A 23,347-nucleotide genomic window follows, 5' to 3' on the forward strand; every position below is an offset into this window, starting at 1 on the left:
GCAACTCAGACAAGCAAGCAAGAGGATTTTTGGGAAAACACCAATCTTCTTCATCCTTTTTTGTTCTTTAAAGGTTATCCACTGGAGACTTGCTACTGAGAAAACATATATATATGAGCACGTACGGAACGTTAGGTGCATGTTGGGGTTGGTACGTATGACTTCTTGTTACATATATATATATATATATATATATATATATATATATATATATGCTATATATGTAACAAGAGTCCATACGACCTATTTCTAGAAATCCTTTCTGACCTGAAGTCATACGTACTTCTTGTTACATATATATATATATATATATATATATATATATATATATATATATATATATATATATGAGTACGGGGACAATTCGACTCCCACGAAATCCCAATACTCCCCCTTGGGTGATGTTGAACTTGTAATTCCTCCGGTTGAACCAAATTCCATGACACGGGAAGCGAGCTAACGATCAACACTCAAGTTATCTGCGTATTCTGACTGCCCATTTTGACCCTCCATCTCCTTTTTGAACTCCTTTTTTCCTGTGTCTTGGTAGAAGAGCTGAAGTTCAATTGGTGCAATTAAGTTTTTAACAAACATTTGACAGAGATGATTAATGCATTAATTTAGATCAGACTTGATTTTATATTCACTATTTTGGAGCCAAAATCTGAGGAAGTCTACGAGGAGGCAGTAGATACTTGTCTCTAGATCTCCATTTTTAACTATAAAAGTTGTTGGGTCATGGATCAACGGGGTTGGGCTCGGTAAAACAATTTCTCGGCCCATCCTTATAGCTCGGTCATTTTTACTGTTCACCATGTTTACACTCGATTATTTTAGGCCCATTTAATCCCATTATATGACACTCGGTTTTAAGGCCCAATAAGCTGAGCCTTCCATGAATATGGAGTCTCGGGAAGCACTCTCGGTATATCAAGATAAATTTGCGTAAAAGTCTTATTTATTGTTCCCCAATATATTGTCGACACGTGGACCTTCGGTAAAGTCCACAGTATTAGATGAACAGGTACAAACCGATGTCTATAAAAGGGAGGTCTTCCCTCACTATTTCGGTAACTTCTTTTTACCCTAAAAAGTTGAATACATTACATATCTTTTATCTTACCCATAATCTTCAAGATTATTTTCTTCTTAAACACTGTGACTAACTTAGGCATCGGAGCTTACTCCAGCCGGACAACGCAGGCAGCTTTGATTCATTTTCTTTGTTTTCCATATTCAGTTGAACCCTCAATTATCAAGTCTTCTACAGAGCCTATCCCACGTCATCATTTAGAAAACTGCTCAAACAAAAGTTATAGCAGCATCCATCCCCCAAGTAAAAGGTATTCAAAATGAAAATGGTCAATGTCAGCTTAATATAATTATAAAATCAGTTTTTTTTTTTTTTCCTGTTACCATTAAAAATAAATAAAATCCTACTAAATAGGCGATCCTCTAATGAGTTCTATATGCAAAAGCTTATGTTGCCTTGTTGGAATGACGTCCATCCTAGAGCTCGCAATTTAATTCACGACTCACGAACACGACACGTAATTTTAAGGTTAGGATTTAGGTTAATCGAGTTTGACCCGTTTATGACTTGTTTAATATACGGGTTGTGTCGTGTCAGCCTGCGGGTTAACTTGTTTATTTATTTATTTTCTTTTAATTTTTTTTTAACTTATAAAAATTAAAATTACTTCACAGTCAGGTCGTGTTGTGCAGGGTCGAAACCTATTAACAGCTTAATTTAATGTGTTCATAGGTCGAGTCAATCCAAAACGTTACATTTATATAAACGGGTTACATGTGTCGTGTTCGGATTTGGGTGTTCGACACGTTTATATAAACAAATTTGGGTTGGCATTAACGGGTTCGTTAGTTAACCGGGTTAACACGAACCCGACCTGCCAACGCATTTTGCCTACCCTAATCCATTCCCTGCCCTGGGTGCATTGTTCTAAATTTTGTTATAGTACATTATAAGGATTTCTATCCCTATCATATATTTTAACAAATTTTGCACTTATGCAACTATTTTAAAACCTCATATATTGTACTTCCAAAAAAAAAAAAGAACACTCGTAAATCGACTAATTAATGTCAATGAAAGTTGCTATAATCTCTTTCACTAAATTTGTGGTCATTCTTAGTATTCTCTTCATATTATGTGTATATTATTTTTTTTTAAAAAAAAAAAATGAAAAATTTACTCTACTCCCCTCATGTTTGTTTAAGAAAATAAAATTTACAAAAGATGAGGAAAAAAAAAAACTAACAAAAATGGATCTCTAGCTGCTTGTTTTCTCGGACAGTCAAAGTTTTTCCAAGTGCCTGATTAGTATTTGGTGGTAATCATTTTCTCTCTCTCTCTCTCTCTCTCTTTTTGTCCTCAAACAATGATGGCTCTGATTTCTTAACTACCGAAATCGAACACATGTTTAATTGTGTGGTAAAAGCGGAGACACCAATGGACAGAAAATAACCACGTTTAATTGTGTCTGACAGTTTCAACCTAAAGTTCTCAACTCCATTATTACTCACGTGCTTGATCCGAGAGTCTGCGACGAATTCTTCAACGCATTACTCAAGAAGAATCTTTTGAGTTCGGTTCCTATTAACCGACCGAGTGAGGGAGGGTAGGAGAGACGTTCCAACGTGCTGTAAATGGCTAGCTGTTGACCGGAGGAATCAGGAGCGTATAAGCGGAATGATTATAACCGCTCAATAATCGCTAAACGCTTATAATTATTAATTATTAATTATTAATTATTTTTATATATGATTATAAAAAATTATTAATCACTTAAGGCATGGTGATTATCAATTTTAAGGATAAGAATAAACGGTTAATAACTAATATATATATATATATATATATATATATATATATATAATGTTTTAGTGTTTCGATTTGTATTAGAATTTCCTAATATTGGTATTTATTTAGACTTTGAAATGCTAGTGTTTTAAACGACTTACTCCTCACACTTACATATTGCAATTTTCTTGCAAGTCTTTTTCATCTTCTTATACTTGTTTGCTAATTGATAGAACACTTCATCACTGTTAAGATAGATGCAGTAGTAGCAGGCAACTCAGCCAACTCATCTCATCACAAAGATTCTATTTCAGGAATTATGGAAATCAGTTTGACAGCAAAGAAGGAAGATACTAAAGGAATTGTGGAATTACAATCAAGAAAGGATTTGGTGATTGATACTCCTATCAAGGAAGGATTTGGTGATTGATACTCCAGCTGTCAAAGCACTCCTAAGGTCTCTGTTATAGACTCCCACGTGGTGTGCAAGACATTCCTTCGATATCAATACGTGTTGCACAAGACCTCCTTAGATAGCCACGCAATGAACACATGTAGATTTGATTTGGAAGTGATTTGTATTAGAATAGAATAGGCATAAAAGAGTTTCCTTGTATATTGTATATTTCCAATTCAATTGTACACTTGTAAACCGGTATAAATAGAATACTCTAATTATGTTCTGGTCAAGTCCACCAAAACCAATTTTCCACTACTCTTCAATCACTTCCTAATTGATCACTTCGCCAAAGTAAGAAAAAACATCGTAGAACAAATGAAAGAAAGCCAGATCATGTTGTATATATATTATATACAACCTCTAGTCTTAGGAGTAGAATTAAATTAAGTGTTTTAACAAGCGTGTATGCTAATATATAAAATGTACAACCTTATTATTTAAAATAAAAATATAAAATTATTTAAAATAATCCAAAAACAATATAAAAAAGTTTAAAACACTATCAAAAGTTCATATATAAAAAAACAATTATCTATCAATAATTATTAATTTTAATAACTGCAAATCGCCTCACCGATATTGAAAATCTGTTAGGAAAAAAAAAAAAAGAATAAATAAAAATTGTACAACATTATTTATAAAAGAATTCGAGGCCACCACGGGTCCACGAGTCAGGAGTAAGCTGTGGTCCTGTGGACAAAAAGCTGCTCATAATTGACACCACAAACATATAGTGGCACGACTGGTCCATCCGGAAAAGCAAAAAGAAATTATTAAAAATTAATAACAGCAACCAATTATATTTATATACCCCGAATGGAAGGTCACGCCGTCACTCACGCCCAACCTTGAGTACTTCAGTCTAGTCTTTGTCAGGTTTTAATTTTTCTTTTTGCTTTTCCCGATAGACTAGTCGTGGCACTTTTGTTGCCACTTCATGTTTATGGTCTCAATTATGAGCAGCTTTCCTATGATCCGTGGTGAGCCCGAATTCTGTTATAAATAATGTTGTACAATTTTTATTTTATTCTTTTTATTTTTTTTTTTTTTTTTCGAACAGATTTTAATTAGAAACCAGACAAACCAACAAACTACAAAAAAATTAAAAAATTAAAAAATCAAGGGGAGGTGAATCTGCATCACTACAAATGGGAAGAAAAGATGAGGAAGGAAAATATGTGAGAATGTAGTTAGAATGAGCTCTTGTTTGGCCCAATATTCTACATCATGAGTATAAAAGCTGACACTTTTGTGTATTTTCAAAGCCTCCCAAGTAGAGGAAGCTGTGATGAGAGATGGAATCGGAAATGACATTTGCGATCTTCCAATCTTGAACAATGGTGGGGTGTTGAAGAGCAAAGATGACCACAAAAGAGTTATTTTCAAAAATAAAATGTTGGAGCTGTAGAGAGGAAGCTATAGTTGAAGCAATGCATGCTGCAAGAGCCTCTCTATAGTTTGGATCACATGAATGATTAATTTGAGAGATAACCTTGATGATGCTTCTATTGGAGTCTCGGCAAACAACATATTGGGTTGTTGTACAATTTTTACTTCCTACACGCTTATTATTACATTTTTATTTTTAGGTATTATTTAAAATTACTATTGATAATTAAACGATTATAAGAGAAGAGTGTGTAGTGTGGAGTAGGATCATCACCGGTCTAATTTGGACTGGAGATAATCCAGTTGATGGGCAAGATCTCTAGAGAGATCTTAAGGCCATCAATGGGACACTTGTCCCATTAATAAGAATAATAAAAAATTATTATTATTCTTTTAAAAATAATTAAAATAATAAAATTTTAAAAAATATATATATTAAAAAACTAAGGGATGACTGCACACCACATCTTAGCTACAAGAGGTGTCGCAATGTGGTGGCTGGCCACCTGCAAGGGCCAAAAAGAAAAATAATAATAATAATAATGGGTTTGGCCTCTTGTTGGTGGCCGAACCACCCCCAGGGGCCGATTGGGGGGTGGCTGAAGCCACCCACAAGGGCAAAATCAATCTAAACCCTTAAAAAAAATAAAAAAAAAAAGTATGATTTGGCCCTTGCGGGTGGACAAACCACCCCCAAGGGACATGGGGTGGATTCGTGACGTAGCGGAAGATTAAGGTAACTAATCAAATAGTAGCGTCTTTTATTATGTAAGAAGAAGCAACTTCGTCTTCTACCCAAAAGATAAAACAAGCCTGCAAGCTAAAAGAAAGATAAAACTCCACAGAGTATTTGACAGAAAATTCTCTGATTTGATAATGATTCAATGAGTAAGTTTTACATAATAATCTAACCTAGTTATAGAAGAGAAATCCTTGCAATAAAGTAAACCTACTTCTAGTAGATAAAGTAAATTTAATCCTAGTAGGAAAAGTAAACATAATCCTAGTAGGAAAAATAAACATAATTCTAATAGGAAAAGAAATCATAAAATAAAACAAAAACATAACCCTAGGAGGAAAAGAAATAAAATAAAACTAAAACTCTTTTTTATCCTATTTCACGTCCTACATCACTTCGGCAACCCTAAGGATTGGTTGGGGGTGGCTTCGCATGGCCCTTGGGGGTGGATTGGCCACCGCAAGGGTGAGAAAAAAAAAATTATATTTTTTATTTTTTTAAAAAAATTAAATAATATTTTATTAATTTTTTAGAAATAGGACATGTGGCGCCATTGTGGTTGTTGGATCTCTTAAAGAGATCCTGACCATGAGCTGGTTCTGTCCAGTCCATGGAGAGGATCCTATTCCATGTAGTGTAATATTGCTCTTTTCTGTTTGGGCAGTTTTAAAAGTCGGTCTCTTTTGAGAGTTTTATTTTAAAGGATTATAACACTTTATTGAAAACCTTTTTTACGTGAATTAAAATAACGATTTTTAATTAATAAATCACAAATGTCATTTAACTTAAATATGTTTATCTTCAAGGTATTACAAATACAATTGATCAGACAAGTAATTGATTGATCGATGTGCCACGTGCATCGATTGATCAATGGTGAGATCGATCAATCAATTGTAGTTGAACCCTAAAATTTTTAAAACTGCTTTGACACCTTTTGTGGAACACTCGTATATGGATGCATAAGTATATATATTTTAAAGAAGTTTTACAACACCTTTTAAAATATTTTAAAGCCTTGTGGTTTATACACCAATGACTATTTTAAAATAATTTCCACCTTTTTAAGTGAGGTGTTACATTGTATGTCTTTAAATACTTAGGTGTTTTGGTGGTAGAGGATTGGATTTGAAAATGCATGTCATTGTACTAGTGTTAGCAAGATTGCAGAAGAGCAATGGAGAGAGAGGATGATGTGAGAGGAAAGCAGGGGCAAGATTCTTGTTATTGAAAATCGAGATACCCCCGTCTCCTTTGGAGTACTCCCGCACTAGTGGGCTGTCCTTGGGCCTTGGCGTACATGGGCCTCTAATGGACTCTTCGAATCTCTCTCTGATATATGACCTTGGGGGCCACCCATACTGAAAACTTTCATTGTTAGTATTCTTTTTTTTTTTTTTTTTTAGTATTCTTTTTCTTTAACAGTAAAGGAGAATGATAAATGCCATAAAACAAGAAAAAGAAAAAAAAAAGTTACGTACAAATTGTTGTGCTCAAATTTCATCTGCTTGTTGATATGTTTATCCCTTTTCTGATGTGGGCTCGTGTTTGGGAACGGGTGCGGGGTCTCACTAGAGGTAAGGTGGTAGGATCAGTTTTCCTTAGCCTACCTATGGTGAACGTGAATGGTTGTGATAGTAGGGTATTCGAGGTACCCTTGCCTCCAAAGCAACTACAAAAATTGTGTAATAATTTTTTGACGATTCTTATTGATCAATACCCCTCTTTATATATAGAGGTTGCATAAAGAACAACATGTACAGTGAAACCCTAATTCTAGTGGGAATACAAAATCTCTTATTGACCCTACTAAGGATTCTGCGTTATAAACCGAATCCTATTTTATTCTCCTACCAGAATCCTTTCCATAAGAGGACTCCTATTTCCTACTAAGGACCGTGCTTTATGAGCAACGGAGCCCCCGCTTGAAACTTTGCATGTAAGTCATCTGCCACTTTGATACTCCTCTTGGACTCCAACTAGGTCTTCTGAATCTTCGAGTAGAATGCCACGTCTACCATGAGTGGTAGGATGGGTACGTAACACTCCTTCCTCCTTAGAATTGCCCTTGCCCTCAAGGAAAAAAGTAGGAAAACACAACTGGATGTCTGAAAGAGATTCCCATGAAGCATCGGCAGGAGAGAGGCCCTTCCAATGCACCAATACTTCAGGAATTCCCTGCTGAGTGCGTCGTTCTAGAACTGCTTGTGGGGTAAGTTTGCTGTCTTCCACAACTGATGGTAGATGGTCTTGAACTGGAACCCCTACGACCACCCATTTATTGAGGACATAAATATGGAAAACGTCATGAATTTTTGCTCTAGGCGGGAGGACCAACTGAAAGGCAACGGGTCCTATCTTCTCTGAAATGTGGTAAGGGCCATAAAATTTAGGGGAAAGCTTCTGATTACTCCTTCTTTGGACAGATTGTTGTCTATATCCATGGAGCCGTAAGTACACCCATTCTCTCACAGAGAATTCTCGTCCGGAATGGCCCTTGTCATACACTTGCTTCATCCGATTCTACACTCCCCATAATTGCTTTCGAACCTCCCGTAAAACCTGATCACGGGCAATCATGGCATCTTCAACAGCAGCCAAGCGTGTAGTGCCCGGAATGTAGGAGAGGAGGGTGGGTGGCGAACGGCCATAGACTATCTTGAAAGGAGTGTGTTTAGTAGCTGAATGGAAACTAGTGTTGTAGCAATATTCCACCCATGGCAGCCATTTCACCCACTGTTTGGGCATAGCACTTGTGAAACATCTCAAGTACATCTCAATAGTCCAATTAACAACCTCCGTTTGGCCGTTAGTTTGTGGGTGATAGGCCGAATTGAATTTGAATTTCGTTCCATTGAGGAGGAAGAGTTCATGCCAAAAGAGTCCCGTAAATACAGGGTCCCTATCACACACTATGGAGGTGGGAATCCCATGCAAGCGAAAGATGGCTTCAAAGAAAATTTGAGCTACTTGAAGAGCTGTATAGGGGTGCTTGATGGGAGTAAAGTGGCTAGGGATGTAAACGAGCCGAGCTTGGGCGAGCTTTGCCTGTCTAATCTCGGCTCATATAAGTTTTAGTCGAGCTTGAGCTCGAGCCGAGCTCAGACACAAGCCTAACAATTGTGTTCAAGCTTGGCTCGTCAAGGAGTTATCCTTGCTTAAGCTTGGCTCGCTAGCTTGCATATTCAGCGAGCCGAGCTGGCTCGACAAACTTAGACTATTATTTTTCTTTTATAAAATTTAAATTTAAGCCACAGCTCAAAAAGCCGCCTTCCCCAAGCTACTAGCTTAGGTAACCTCCAACTAAGTAAGCCAAAAAGGCTCAACAAGCATTGTGAAGTGTGAAGGTGGGACCCCTTCACAAGAAATGCTCCACGTGAGCCTCTACTTTAGTTTTAATGCTATTCTTCTTGTGAGGGGCATGCCCTTTTATAGATAACTGAAGGTGGGATCTTTTGCTTCCTTATCGATGTGGGACGGATGAGCTTCAATTCTTTCACTTTTTTTTCATTCTCATGAATTCTGCTTCACAACTCTCTCTCTCCCTCCGTGGACCCACTGGACCGTGGCAATTGTAGACTGTAGTATGCTTATTTCTTTTACTTATTTCCTCTATTCCATCCATCCCAAGCGTTCCAATCTGTAGCAAATCAAACAAAAGAATATGCGTTGATGTAAGGTATATCTCAAAGAATATCTAGATATGAATCTGGTTCAAGAAGGAAAATGGGAAGTGTGCAGTATAAATTAATGCGGAAAAAGAAAAAAAAAAACACAAAATTGAGCCTTGGGGCTTTTCCTCTTCTTTTTTTCTTGTAGCAAAAATGAATTAATGTGAAAAAAAATCAGAATGTTTGGTATGAAAAGATTTTTTTTAAAAAAACATTGTTTTATAATGAGAGCCCACACGTTTTTTTTACCAAACAGAGGCCACAAAGTCTTTTGTTTTTTTTTTTGTTTTTTTTTTTTTTTCTCCTCGTGTTGTTTGACAAATTAGAGCTTAGAAAAATTTGTCATTCGTCTCATATAAACTAAGAATAATTCTAGAAGTATCTTTTGTGTCTTTCTTGTTTCCCTTCACTCCTATTGATTTAATAATGATACTTCAAATCATATGATCAAACTCCTAATGATCTAACGGTGATACTTCAAGTTATATGATCAAAACTCTTAGATTCACATGATAATACTTAGACAATGTGACCATACCGATACACCATATTGATATTATGATTAAGCATATGAATCATTCAAATGATCCAAAGGTTATTGTATCTAAGTAAGACCATTGTTATTTGTTACTTAATTTATAATTAATATAGATACACACAAGGCTCAATCGCATTTTTTTTTCTTCTTATGTTTTTTAAATGATAATGTCAAACACCTTTATGTCTCACACACTAATAGTCTACCATCGTATTACATATAGTATTATTTATTTATTTAGTTAATATATTAAAATGTTAATGCTTAACACGAGTCAAGTATAAACTATCTACTGATAATATTTTTATTAAATGACACAATAACTTGTACCATAATATAAAATGATTAATGATAATATCAAATATTTCTTATTATTTACTACACACACACACACACACACACACACACACATATGCATAAATAATAAAAAAACAAAGGTAGTTGTTACTTATTAAAAAAATATACAAGCCGAGCCTAATAAATGAGACGAGCCTTATGCGAGCTTGCTCAAGAGCTTAGTCGAGCCGAGCTTGTTTCATTTAATATTCGAGCCAGGATTTGTGTTCATAAAATGCTTATTTTAATATTCGAGCCGAGCTTATGTGAACTGTAGTGTCCCAGAATTTTCAAAGCTATTTAAATAGATTATTTTGATAATGATGTTATTTTAATATCCATTGTAGCTAAGGATTTTAATTCTTGGGAAATTTATGAGAGTGGTAATTAGAGAATGGTAATTGGTGAAATAGTAAAATGATGAGTATAATTGTAAATTGAAGATAGAATGAGGGTATAATTGTAAATTGAAGGTAGAATAGTATAGGGTTGGTGAAATAGTATAGGGTTGGTGAAATAGTAAAATGAGGGTATAATTGTAAATTGAAGATAGAATGAGGGTATAATTGTAAATTGAAGGTAGAATAGTATAGGGTTGGTATAGTATAGGGTTGGTGAAATAGTATAGGGTTGGTGAAATAGTAAAATGAGGGTATAATTGTAAATTGACGGTAGAATAGTGTTTGATTTTCTCCTATAAATAGAGCTCTTCTCCTTCAGAATTTTCACCACTCATCTCCTCTCCCATCTCTTGCATATATTCTTCCTTCTTCCGCTTTTTACTCGGTCTTTCTTCTTTCTAAGAGTGTTTACTCAGAACAGAGAGAGAAAGGGCGAGACCAAGCGCTACAAGAAAGAAAGAACACAAGAGATAGCGGACTTTAGAAATTAGTTTCAAAAGATATACTAGTGGTGTTAGTCATATTGGAGCAACTGGATTCCTTCATACCACTTTTAGCTTCAGTCTAGAGGTAAGTGAATTCACTACCCCTTCTAAAATTACTTCATGTCATGCTATTTATATATTCTTGTATCAAATTGTAAATGATTATTTTATTTACGTATTATGAAGTTATGTTGCATGCATGAAGGATTTCTAAAAGAATTATCTAGAAAGTTTCTATTTGTTTAAATGCTTTCTAAGCACAACAAGTTTATATTTGGAAAACTTTTCATTTTAAGAAAAGAAAGTTGAGAAATGATGATGATTATAAGAAAGAAAAATGATGATAAACCCTCCTACATGTTGCCCTAAGATGCATCAAAAGAAGTACAAAGAAAAGTACAAGAGATGAGATAAATGTTTATGAAATGAGGGCACATGTATGGAGGAGAGTATTTTTGGCCCCAAGATAAGATAAGATGAGAGTTCGGTACCGATACTCGGATGGAGGCGAAACCACTGAAGGAGGCTATGCCAGAAGGTGGTATTCCATCAACTAGACCGTTGAGTGCACCAAGAAAGAGTTAATTGACGGTCGGGCATGGCTGTGGCCACAGTTCAGTGCCATGGTCACAAGGACCCGCAACCCTCGTGCACAGGGGTAATAGTGTACATGGGCCTTATTATGAGAAAATGATACTATATTTTCAACGAAAGATATGCTAAGATGATTTACAAAGATTATTTATAATGATGCATTATGATGATGATTTATAAAGATGATTTACAACGATGATCTATTACTAGATGTAATAGTATGTATATGTTACGGGAGATGCAACCGTACATACAGATATTATTATGGCTAGAATTATATTTATTTGCGAAAATGATTTTCAAAACTGAGAACAAGGAGTAAAACTATTTATGGTTGTGGATTTTACTTGCTGGGCCCCCTTTGGGCTCATTCAGTTTTATTTCTTGTTTTCAGGTAGAAAGGATGCTGGAATAGGAGGCCGGAATGGGGTGGGAATAATTATTAATTTTCAAAGTCTTTTCATATAAGTTATTGTAATGATATGATATTCCGCAACTAAAGTTTAATGTTTTCTAATTTCCGCTTGTAATAAAATCTCTTGAATAATGTTTTATACATTTTTTGTATCTTTTAAAATCAAGTACTCTGATAGACCTTATAGATCTTTGCAAGAATTTTTGTTGAAAAAGAAGAAAAGTGGCAAACTCAGTCTTAACGGACTGGGGATGTTACATGAACTAACCCCGAGCTTGCTCGGGAGACACTTCGCTCACTTAACAACAATAAGCCTATCAACGACCACGAAGATAGTAATTTTTCCATAGGCGTCAGGGAGACCGTCGATGAAATCCATCGAGATATCCGACCACACATGCTTGGGAATGGGTAACGGTTATAACAGACCGGCCGGTTTGGTGGATTCAGCTTTGTGCCGTTAACACGTGTCACAGTTTTTGATGAATTTTTGGAGCTGCTGCTTCATCCTAGGCCAATAAAAAATTGACCTGATTCTCTGGAGCCCTTTGTGATATCCCTCGTGGGTGTTGTTGTGGAACTTAGTTATGATAGCTTCGGTGAGGGGAGACTCGACCTTGAGGTAGACTTTGTTCTCAAAATAAATGAGGCCCACATGAATGTGCCATGGTCCTACAACTTCATCCTTTCTTTTTTTTTCCTCTAGAGCTTAGAGGATAGGATCTTGTTGAACTTCACTTTGGATAGGTTCTATCCAGTGAGGTATCAGTTGTGAAAGGGCCATGAGAATGCCTTCCATGTTTCGGGATAATATGTCAGCTGCTCGATTGTCTTGTCCCTTCTTGTACTCGATAGTGAAGTCATACCCCATGAACTTGATTAGCCATTTCTGTTGAGCCTCAGTTACTATTGTTTGATCCCATAAATATTTGAGGCTGCGATGGTTAATTCGCACCACAAATTGTTGACCCAAGACATCAGGCTGCCACTTTTGAATGGAGGTGATTAGTGCAAGCATTTCCTTCTCATAGGTGGAGAGGGTTAGATTACGGCCGTTGAGAGCTTGACTAAAAAATGCAATTGGCTGTCGATCTTGCATTAAAATCCCCCCGATGCCCATTCCGAAAGCATCGCACTCAATGACAAATTACCACGAAAAATCCGGTAAAGCTAGCACTGGTGCTTGTGTCATGGCTTTTTTTAGGCGAAGGAAGGCCATGTCAGCTTCACCATTCCACATAAAGGCGTCCTTCTTCAGAAGCTGGGTCACAGGCTGAGCAGTAGTGCCATAATTTTGAATAAACTTACGGTAGTAACCGGTGAGACCAAAGAAGCCTCGGAGTGCCTTAAGCGTTGGAGGTTTAGGCCAATCCCACATTGCTTGAATTTTGTCAAGGTCCACTGCTACCCCATTTCTTTCAATAATGTGGCCCAAATAATTTACCCGTTGTTGCCCAAAGCTGCACTTGTCTTTTCTCACATACAAGCAGTGAGTCCTTAAAATATTGAAAACCATGGTCAAATGGCTCAAATGATCCTCCCATGACTTACTATAGATTAATATATCATCAAAGAAGACAAGAACAAACTTACGCAAGAGGCCGCGAAAAATGTCATTCATCAAGGATTGGAAAGTTGACGAGGCATTAGTGAGCCCAAATAGCATCACCAAAAATTCATAGTAGCTATGGTGTGTTCAGAATGCCCTTTTTTCTACATCTTGGCCTTGCATTTGAATTTGCTGGTACCCGGAGCGAAGATCAAGCTTCGAGAAATATTGGGCTCCATACAATTCAGCCAATAGTTCATCAATCACCGGAATAGGGAACTTATCCTTGATGGTGATTCGATTAAGAGCTCAATAATCCACATATAATCTTCAAGACCCATCATGTTTCTTTACAAGCAAAACTGGTGAGGGGTATGGACTAGTACTAGCTCGTATAACCCCATCATTTAGCAAGCCCACAACTATTTTTTCTATTTCATTTGTTTGATAGTGAGGATACTTGTATGGATGGACGTTCATTGGAGATAAGCCCTCACAGAGTTGAATTTTGTGATTCAGTGGCTGCACTAGCAGCAAGCCTTGTGGTTTTGCAAATAACCCTGAAAAACTTCCAGCAACTGCTGTAATTCTGGTGCTTCCACGTATGGGCATTGTTGGTCCACACCTAACTGGACCACAAAAAGTTGCAGAAAACTCCTTCATTTTGCCGGCGTAATTCCTTCAACATCTTCGGCCCTTCTACAAGCTTGTTCTTTGGTGCCGCCAAGCCCACCAACATTACCTCCTTCCCTTGCCACGTGAAACTCATAGAGTTTGGAAAAATCCTAAAGGATGGGGCCAAGATTTTTTAGCCACTGGGCTCCGAGGATCGAGTCGTAACCCCTTAAATCAATTAGGAAAAGTTCAAGGGTGAATAAGGTGCCCTGAAGCCAAACCTGAACTGCCGAACACTTCTCCTTGCTGAATAGCCCCTCTTCGTTAGCCACTAGTACTTCAAATGTCGTGTGTTGGTCCGGCTCTAAGCCTAAGTGACCTAACTGCTCCGCCAAGCCCATACTTAAGAAGTTGTGTGTACTTCCCATGTCTGCTTGCATAACCAGCTGTGTCTTCTTAATAGTGCCGGAGATGCGCATTGTCTGCGGTGTTTGTACGCCTGAGATAGAGTGAAGGGAGATTTCAGGAATCTCTGGTTCATACACCTCCCACGACCCTTGGCCCTCCTCACAGCCCTGCAGTTTGGGGTATTCTTCATAGACTTCTTCAATCAGGACAAGTTTTTTACACCTATGCCCACGGGAAAATTTGTCGTCACAGTTGAAATAAAGTCCTTTGTCTCTACGGTCCTTCAGCTCTGCAGGACTTAATTTCCTGACCACAAGTGAACGATGCCTAGCTAAATGTGCCGACGGTAAGGGTGGATTTGTTGGAACCGCGACTCTCCTGAACTTCGAAAAATTGGTCACTCATCGTTGAGCTTGCAACCGCGCCTCATACAATCTTGCGAGTTCGACTGCTGCCGTTAGAGAAGTAGGTTTGGAGGCTTGAACTTTAGGCCAAATATTATCCTTTAATCCACTAATGAACCCTCTGATTTGCTGAGCCATCGACAGTTTGCCAGCCTTGCTTAATAAGCACTCGTATTGACCTTGATATTCTTATACAGTCTCTGTTTAGCACAGTTTTGTTAAGCCTCTAAAGAAATCGCCAAATTGCGTAGGGCCGTATCTTACATGAAGCCCTTCCTTCATTGTTTCCCACGACACGATCTCTTCGTTCTCCTTGAATAGCTAATACCATAATTGCACCTCTCCAACAAGATGATATGCTGCCAATGCCATCTTATCTTCCTCTGCGGTGCCTTGAAACCCAAAGAATTACTCTGCGCGACATACCCAACTGGTTAGGTCTTTTGAGCCGTCATATTGGAGAAAATTCAATTTGGCAAGCTTAGGAAACGGGGTGTGAGAATTAGTCCGGATAGGCCTCCTGCTTGGTTTACTCTTGGACGAACTTGCATGGTTTACTGCATCATTCGCACGAGATTGCTGGAACTGAATGGACAAAGCTGCCATCATCTCATTTATGTGTTTGGTTAGTCGTGCCTCCATAGAAACCATTTCTTGCTCCAAATGTTCGAACTGCGGGTCTGCCATGTCGGAACTTGTCTCTGATACCAAGTTGATGTGGGCTCGTGTTTGGGAACGGGTGCGGGGTCTCACTAGAGGTAAGGCGGCAAGATCAGTTTTCCTTAGCCTACCTATGGTGAACGTGAATGGTTGTGATAGTAAGGTATTCGATGTACCCTTGCCTCCTAAGCAACTACAAGAGTTGTGTAATAATTTTCTGATGATTATTATTGATCAATACCCCTCTTTATATACAAAGGTTACATAAAGAACTACATGTAGAGAGAAACTCAAATTCTAGTGGGAATACAAAATCCCTTATTGACCCTACTAAGGATTTTGCTTTATGAAACGAATCCTATTTTATTCTCCCACTAGAATCCTTTCCATAAGAGGAATACTATTTCCTACTAAGGACCATGCTTTATGAGCAATGGATCCCCTGCTTGAAACTTTCCATGTAAGTCAGCTACCACTTTGATACTCCTCTTGGACTCCAACTAGGTCTTCTGAATCTTCGAGTAGAATGCCACGTCTACCATGAGTGGTAGGATGGGTACGTAACATTTTCGTACAAGATCAACAATAGAGATATAATTTATTCACAACTTCAACTTTTTTAAAATAATTGATGCTATTTTTGCTTTTATAATGGTCTCAAAACCAAGAAACTTTCGATGAACTTCAAACCAAGTATCAAGCATAACTAAAAGAAGATAGCACCTCCTCACAGGTATTACTATCAATATTTCCTTCTTTACCCTTCATTCTGGAGGATTGTTTGTTGAAGCCCAAACAGTGCATCCACTTCACAAGGCGGCATGTAAGCAAGAGGAGGGCGGAGCTTCGTCTCTTCCGTGGGGCCGTTCCTTACTATGAAAACTGTGTCCATGCCCCAACTCATGTGTCGGTCAAAATGGCAATGCATGTACCAAACCCCTGAAACAATTATGCACATTACTTAATATATAATAATTGATTTAATCATTTAATTAATATTCTAAAAATAGTTATTTAATAAACGTACTTGGATTGTCGGCTCTGAATCTGATGGTAGCCCAACCATCCTTAGGAACTGGAACAGTGTTAGCTTCGGGTGGATCAACCAAATTATAAGTTAATGGGTCACTCACATTGTCGAAGTTTCCAACTCCTGTCCCAACCACATAAAATCTAAAGCCATGCAAATGAATTGGATGATTTTCTCCTGAATTCATCACATTAGTTCCCTGAAATGTTATTTCCACAGTTTCATTATAATCTAGCATCTTCACCCTTGTCCCTTGGTCCGATAGGGTAACATTGTCTGTTAGCAAATCCTCTGAGGTAAAATTAAAGAAATTTGGGGGTCTGTTTGGAAAATTTTCCTCAAAATATCCACTTACGTTCCTGCCACAAAAAGTTTTCAAAGGATGTTATTACATAAGATCATACCATGAATCATCTATTTTAATTTTACTATCTACCCTAAACTTTGGAGTCATTTAAAAGGTACTCCTCCAAAATAAGTATTTTTCCATTCAATATCTCCATTCCAGATTAATTTATAAAGTCTACACACCATCCAAACTAATGTCAAAATTAACAAATTAATGAACTGATCATGGGTTGATAAGATGCACCAATCGGTTAAAATTAGCATATTAGCACTAATATATATCCCAATCCATCCCACTAATGGCTAATCTATTAATTTTGATACTAATTAATTTAGATGGTACGATAAACATCGCAAATTAAAGTATTAAACTAAGAATGGCACTTTTGTAATCGAGAACACGTGACACTCCAACTTACGTACCATTCTCACGGCACGGGCATATAACACAATTCGAAATCCCGTGCCATTCATTTAATTAAGTTGCAAGATATATATAACATTCAAAATTCAGAAGTTAGTGAAATACCTGTAATAAGCTTGCAATATATCCAAAGAAGGGTTTGCAAAACTGATGTTGTTCAAGCCGGAAGCAAGCCTATTCCCATCAAGCCCTGCGCATGACGCATTGGGGCAATGCATCATGTTTATGGAAACTGTCACAAACATTCTGGTGTCGACACTTTGAGGAACATCTACAGGATGCTCTTTGGACGCCAAGCTCCTTAAACGTGTTGTGAACAACCCCGCAGCGCCAATGTCATAAAAACCGGGGATGTTGGTCGGCCACACTGGCGACGATGGGGGAGTGTAGTTTCCGCTGTACTGGAAGATTGCACTGGTGATGCTTTTGTGAAAGTCATCTGCTTGTCCATCAAAATAAGGGCTGGCGAGCATGTAATAGTGGCTGAGGGCTTGATTTGCTATGACCAAAACATCCATTGTCTGCCCTGGGGTTATCATTATGTAAGTCATTTGTAAGGGTTTGATGTAGGAACCATCCCATCCGACAACTGTGAGATTGTGGTCTGCAATGCTGAAGAACATGTCTGTGTTCTGTACGGAATTAACTATGCGAAGTAGATAGGTCTTTCCATAATCAACCGACATACGAAATGTTGTATCTGCAATTCTCCATCACATGTTTAATTTGTTAATTGATCGACGCTTAAAATATTTTATTGAAATTGAGGTCCTCTAAAGTTAGGGTTCAGACGCAAAACATTTTTCTTTAATATTATGTTAAATATATAATTGTTCCAAAACATTAAGGTATATATATTATAAGCTAATTATTAGGTAAAAGATTTTGCTGCAACAAAGAAGTCATGTGTTTTTGTTTTATGCATTTCTTTGATGAATAACTAAAGCTTCCGCACATCCTAGATTGGGCTAGACTTAAGGGGATTGAGATTGGTCATATTGTGTGGGTTAGTAATTCTGGGCCCGTCATTTAAAATGACTGCTTACATTATTGAAAGTTTTGATGAAGAGATGTTTGATCAACTTGATCAAACCGTATGTATTGTATTAATATAAATAGGCTTTACATTTTTCCCAAAAACTCTCATTTTTTTTCTTCTCTTAGGATTAGGAGTGGCAAGGACCCTCCTTTGTAATTTTTTTTTTTTTTTTTTCTTTCCCTTTTCCCTTTTCCTCATCTGAATAGAAAAAAAAAAAGAAAAAAAAGAAAAAAAAAATAGACTTTACATTTGAGAGTTTGAGTACATGTATATAATATTTGAAATTTAAACTTATATAATTTCAAATGTCTAGAAAGCTAAGATAACAAGATAGTAGAAAGTTGATGCTATCTTATCATGTAGAGTTTGCTATGGAGATGGTCTCTTGTATCTTTGAATTGTTTTTATTTTATTATTATTATTTTTTAACAAATTACTGACATCCATTAAAGCATAAAAAGGTTATATGACAAACACGAAGCTAAAAAAAGCTTAGACATAAAGCTAAAAATAAGTTTAGACAGATTAATCCAATCTAAATAGACTATAAGCACCTTTAAGCATGTGAAAGTGGAAGTTATCTGCGAATGCAGTCGATGAAAGCCATGGTGCAATCTGATGGATACTACCATCGGGAGTACGAATACCTCTATCAAACATCTAAACAGGCTTCCTAAGAACCAATGAAGATTTAGATGAATTGTAAGATGGAAAAAAGGTTTCCAAAAAGAAACCAAAACGGAAAAAAGATCTGTTTCACAGAAAAAGAGTCTGAAGTCCAACCAAATCGGGTTAAACAATAAGCAACACAACAACAAAAAAATACCGAAAGTTACATAAAATAATAGTAAAAACTCAAAAAACAGTGGCTCCAATGGAGGAAGTCGTCGGTAGTAAGCTGCTCGGTGCGTTCGGCACGTGGGACCCATGCGCCGAAGAGTTAGATCCACTCGCAGGAGCAAGTAGTCCACGCGCCGGTGCGTGGAGGTCAATTGGGAGCGTTGAAAGCATCGCCAAGGAGCTGGATCGCCAATGATGATGGAGGAGGGGCGCATTTCGGGCTAGGGCTAATAGAGAGAAGGAGATCGGGCTTTGAAAAGGTCAATATTCAAGACTCCATAGATTCGGCCGGCGAAGCATTGGAGGAGACAATCTACGACCGGATGGAGCTGTAGGAGAGGGAAGGATGTTGTAGCTGTTATTTCGTGAGGGCCGAGGGTAAATCATCATAGACGATGGATAGATCTAGAGAAAGCTCTAATGAGAAAAGAGTTCTCTCATGAAGAGAGAAACTCAAAGAGAAAAGGAGCAAGACAAATGAAAAGGGGTTGGAAGGAGGAGGGAAACCAAAAGGTTTGCCCTCCTCCTTAAGCTAGCTTATTCGACTGAGCTTGAGACAGAAGAGAGGGTTTTTACTGCGGCTATGGCTTTGCCTAACAATTGTATCTTTGAATTGTTGACAGAATAGGAAATATGCTTGAGTTTGAATCTACCGTAGAGATAGTGCCGTGATAATCGGTAGAGTGGTTAACAATTATGACAACAACGTAAAAACTAATAGTGTGTTGCTGAGGTGATTATTTGGTGGTTGAACAATTTATTTGGTAGTTTGGCCACCCAAAAGGGGTGGTCAGAGGGTGGCCGAATTCTTAGGTGGCCAAAAAACTGTTCAAGTACGTGGTTCTATCATTTCTCATGAAATTGATTAAATATTAATTAGAAATATGTATTTGTGTACTTTACCTTTGGAGCACGAATAAAAATCCCCGGGTTGACCGTTGATGGCATAGGAGTCTGACAATACCGTCAATCCACCATAACGGAGGGCCTCATCCATTAGCACCATCACATCTTCTTTGTACCACGAAGCTGCAATAAAATAGCATGAGCCAAAAAAGTCAGACTCAGATCTAACATGTATGATTTTGCTGCGTCAGTTAGATTCAACAGGAAATTTTCAAATAAAGAAAATGGATCAGATATTTTTATTTAGTTAATAAACATAATAAAAAAAAAAACCTTCTAATAAGATAAATAAATAAGATTAATTTGACAAAGTTCACTGCATTTTTGGTCTCTCTAATTTGAGGTTCTAACAAATATCTTGGGTTTTAAAAGTGACAAAACACTTCATTATGTGCTAAAAAATTTGACAAAATCCATTATGTGCAGTCTAGTAATAGAGGTATTTTAGGATTAAAATAATTAGAGATAATAAGTTATCTTTATAGAATTAGATTTATAATTTAAATATTAGAGATTATATATTATCATTAAAGATAATATATTATCATTAGAAGTAGTTTATTTCTATTAGTCTTTTATATCTATTATGTTTTGTAATTCTCTATTTAATTAAAGAGGATAAGTTTTTTATTTATTTTTATAAAGAGACCAAGTTTATTAATGAAAGAAAGCAAAGATTAATAATATTCAGCTCTAGAGTTGATTTGAGAGGTATTAGGGTTCCTCGAACTATCCTTATTTATCCTTTACCGTGCTTGAGAAATTACGCCGGTAACATGTGTATTTATCATATTATGACACATCTTACTTATAATAAAAAATATCTTATTATTGAACGATATCAATGCCCGGATCAATATAGAAAGTAAAATTGAAATGGTAGATACTATTTTAGGTACCAAATACTAAAATTTGTTCTGCATCGGGCATGGGAAATGGATATGTTGTTCCCTGATCTGCAGGCAAGATGACTAAGGCACCATGAACAGTGGCTCGTGACCAATCGCTATGGGCGTGCCAGAATAAAGTTCCTTCTTCTTGGGTAAGTAAGACTTGGTGAGTGAAGTTTGTTCCGGCTGGGATGGGGCACTGAGTGATGTACTCAGGTCCATCAAACCATGAGTTTCTTGGTTGCTTCGCTCCATGCCTATAACCAAATTAGAAAATTAGATAATATCATTTATTTAATAAAAGATTTTTGGGAAAAATACACATATATACTCTATCAAATTACTAATTGTGTCAATGTCCTCAAGGCCAACAAAAAAATCTTTAAAAAATTTTAATAGTACAAAAATATTCTTACAAAAATTAAAAATTAAAAAAAAAAAAAAAACTACAAAAATTAAAATGGACCCCTTGGTTTTTTTTTTTCCCCTAATTTTATTTACTTTTTTCAAAAATATTTTTCCTATTTTTTACTGAATTTTGATCAACTCCGAAACATTTTTTGTTGACTAATAAACTTTTTTTTTTTTTTTACACTCTCTGACGGTTCATTATTTGTTGCCGTAAATCCTCCGCAAGAACTCTTCGGAATTCTCTTTTTGGGCACTGAAGTTTGGCGGAATCCTCCACCGGCCGCCAACCTCCACCAGCAAATCTGCCGAAATGCCCTGTCGGAGATTGTCGGCTATTGTCCGCCATCACCAAACGCCGAAACAAGCGGAGCAAAAGAGAACATGTAACACTCTTTTTCTATATTGAGAAGATGAGGAGTAACCCATATTGAGTGTCATTAATAAAGATAGTCATGAGTGTTAAGTCTTACCTTACTTAATTACTAGGTGAAACGAAACTTTATAAAATTTTTATAAAAGCTCTAAATTAATTAATTTTTTCGTAAGTAGTGCCAAACAAATAGTGAAGAAATTCCGAAAGCAGCCAGCAGAAATTCCTTGGGAGGGAGAGAGGTATTATTACCAGTGAATCGTGACACCGTATGTTCCTTGATTGAAAACATTCACATACAGAGTGTCCCCTTTGTGGGCGCGAATCGCCGGTCCCGGAAAACTGGCATTTACCGTCAACGTGCTCTTTGTATCACACAGCTTTGTGAAATTGCTTTCCTTAACCTGCAACCGGGAAAACCAGAGAATTATTAATTATTCAGTGATTAGCACAAACAATTATGAGTACTTCAAACTCCCTCAGCTCTGGCTAATTACAAAAAAAAAAACAATGAAACGTGAATACGATGTAATGAATCAGCTGTAGTACTTACGACAAAGTCGTAGTGTATGTTGGCTTGGGCCATACATTAAATCCTTATCATAAAATAAAATGTTTCTCGATTTGAAGGCAAATGTAGATCTTATCCGTTTAGATTGTTGGGACGAAAAGAATAATTTGATAAGCATGTAAAATAAATTTTAAAGAAATGATAACTATTATAATTCTATTCAATATTCATATAAACAATGCATGACAAAGATTAACTTTAAAGTTAATGGAAAGTGTCACATATATTAAAGTTATTAAATGAAATATATAAAACTCTAAATTTCAAGAGTAAAGAGGTGGGTTTGAGACTTACAACAAAGTCGTAATAATGCACAGCACCTCTAGCCATGCAAAAGGAACAGCAACTCAGACAAGCAAGTAAGAGGAGTACTTTTGGGAAAACACCCATCCTCTTCAACCAATTTTTTTTATGGGTTTCCACCGGAGAATCAGGCTATTTCCTACTGGGAAAACGTCCTTGCCTTTTCTTCTTTACATATTATCTTTGGCCATCCTTTTGAGAGCAATCGAACGGTGCAGAAAGCTCCAAAAGAAAATTTAATTTGCTGAACATCCTTCCGCACGGATGTTAGTTGTATTTTATTTTCCTTGGGGGATGGTACGACTTCTTGTTATATATATATATATATATATATATATGTAAGAATTCATTATATATTAAATGCTAATTAACAATAATATTAGCAGCGGAAATAGTTTAATATATATGTACCTCCGGCCATTGCTTTGCTTAAGTGACTTGAAGAACAATTCCACAGCAACCAAACTAAAAACTAAAAATATTGAGAGGTTCTTCTGACCTATGCCTACCAGTGAGTGCCAATTGATGGAATACACAGGCCTTATTTATAGGTAGGTCAGGGGACCCTCAATTAGAGCTGTTACCTTAATTATTCCTCCCATCAAGGAATAAAAATCAAATCAATACAGCTAATTGATTCCACAAAAATAAAATCTTTAATTAAATCAAATACTTGTTCCACAAGAATTAAATCAGTGATTTAATTCAGAATATTTGATTGAAATCAAAT

The 23,347-nt window shown here is 36.7% G+C and overlaps 1 protein-coding gene across 1 annotated transcript; it reads right to left on the reverse strand.

Annotated features, from left to right (window-relative positions):
• Positions 1 to 16,242: 16,242 nt before the first annotated feature.
• Positions 16,243 to 22,729, reverse strand: LOC132184023 (laccase-14-like). Its single transcript, XM_059597503.1, has 7 exons — positions 22,609 to 22,729; positions 21,996 to 22,147; positions 20,972 to 21,219; positions 20,070 to 20,195; positions 17,393 to 17,987; positions 16,513 to 16,874; positions 16,243 to 16,424 (listed from the first exon to the last, which is right to left on the reverse strand). Exons 1-7 carry the CDS (start codon positions 22,702 to 22,704, stop codon positions 16,243 to 16,245), a joined length of 1,761 nt encoding a protein of 586 aa, XP_059453486.1. The 5' UTR covers positions 22,705 to 22,729.
• Between the last annotated feature and the right edge of the window lie 618 nt (positions 22,730 to 23,347).

This window comes from Corylus avellana, chromosome ca6, assembly GCF_901000735.1.
Source record: "Corylus avellana chromosome ca6, CavTom2PMs-1.0".
Classification (NCBI taxonomy): Eukaryota; Viridiplantae; Streptophyta; class Magnoliopsida; order Fagales; family Betulaceae; genus Corylus; species Corylus avellana.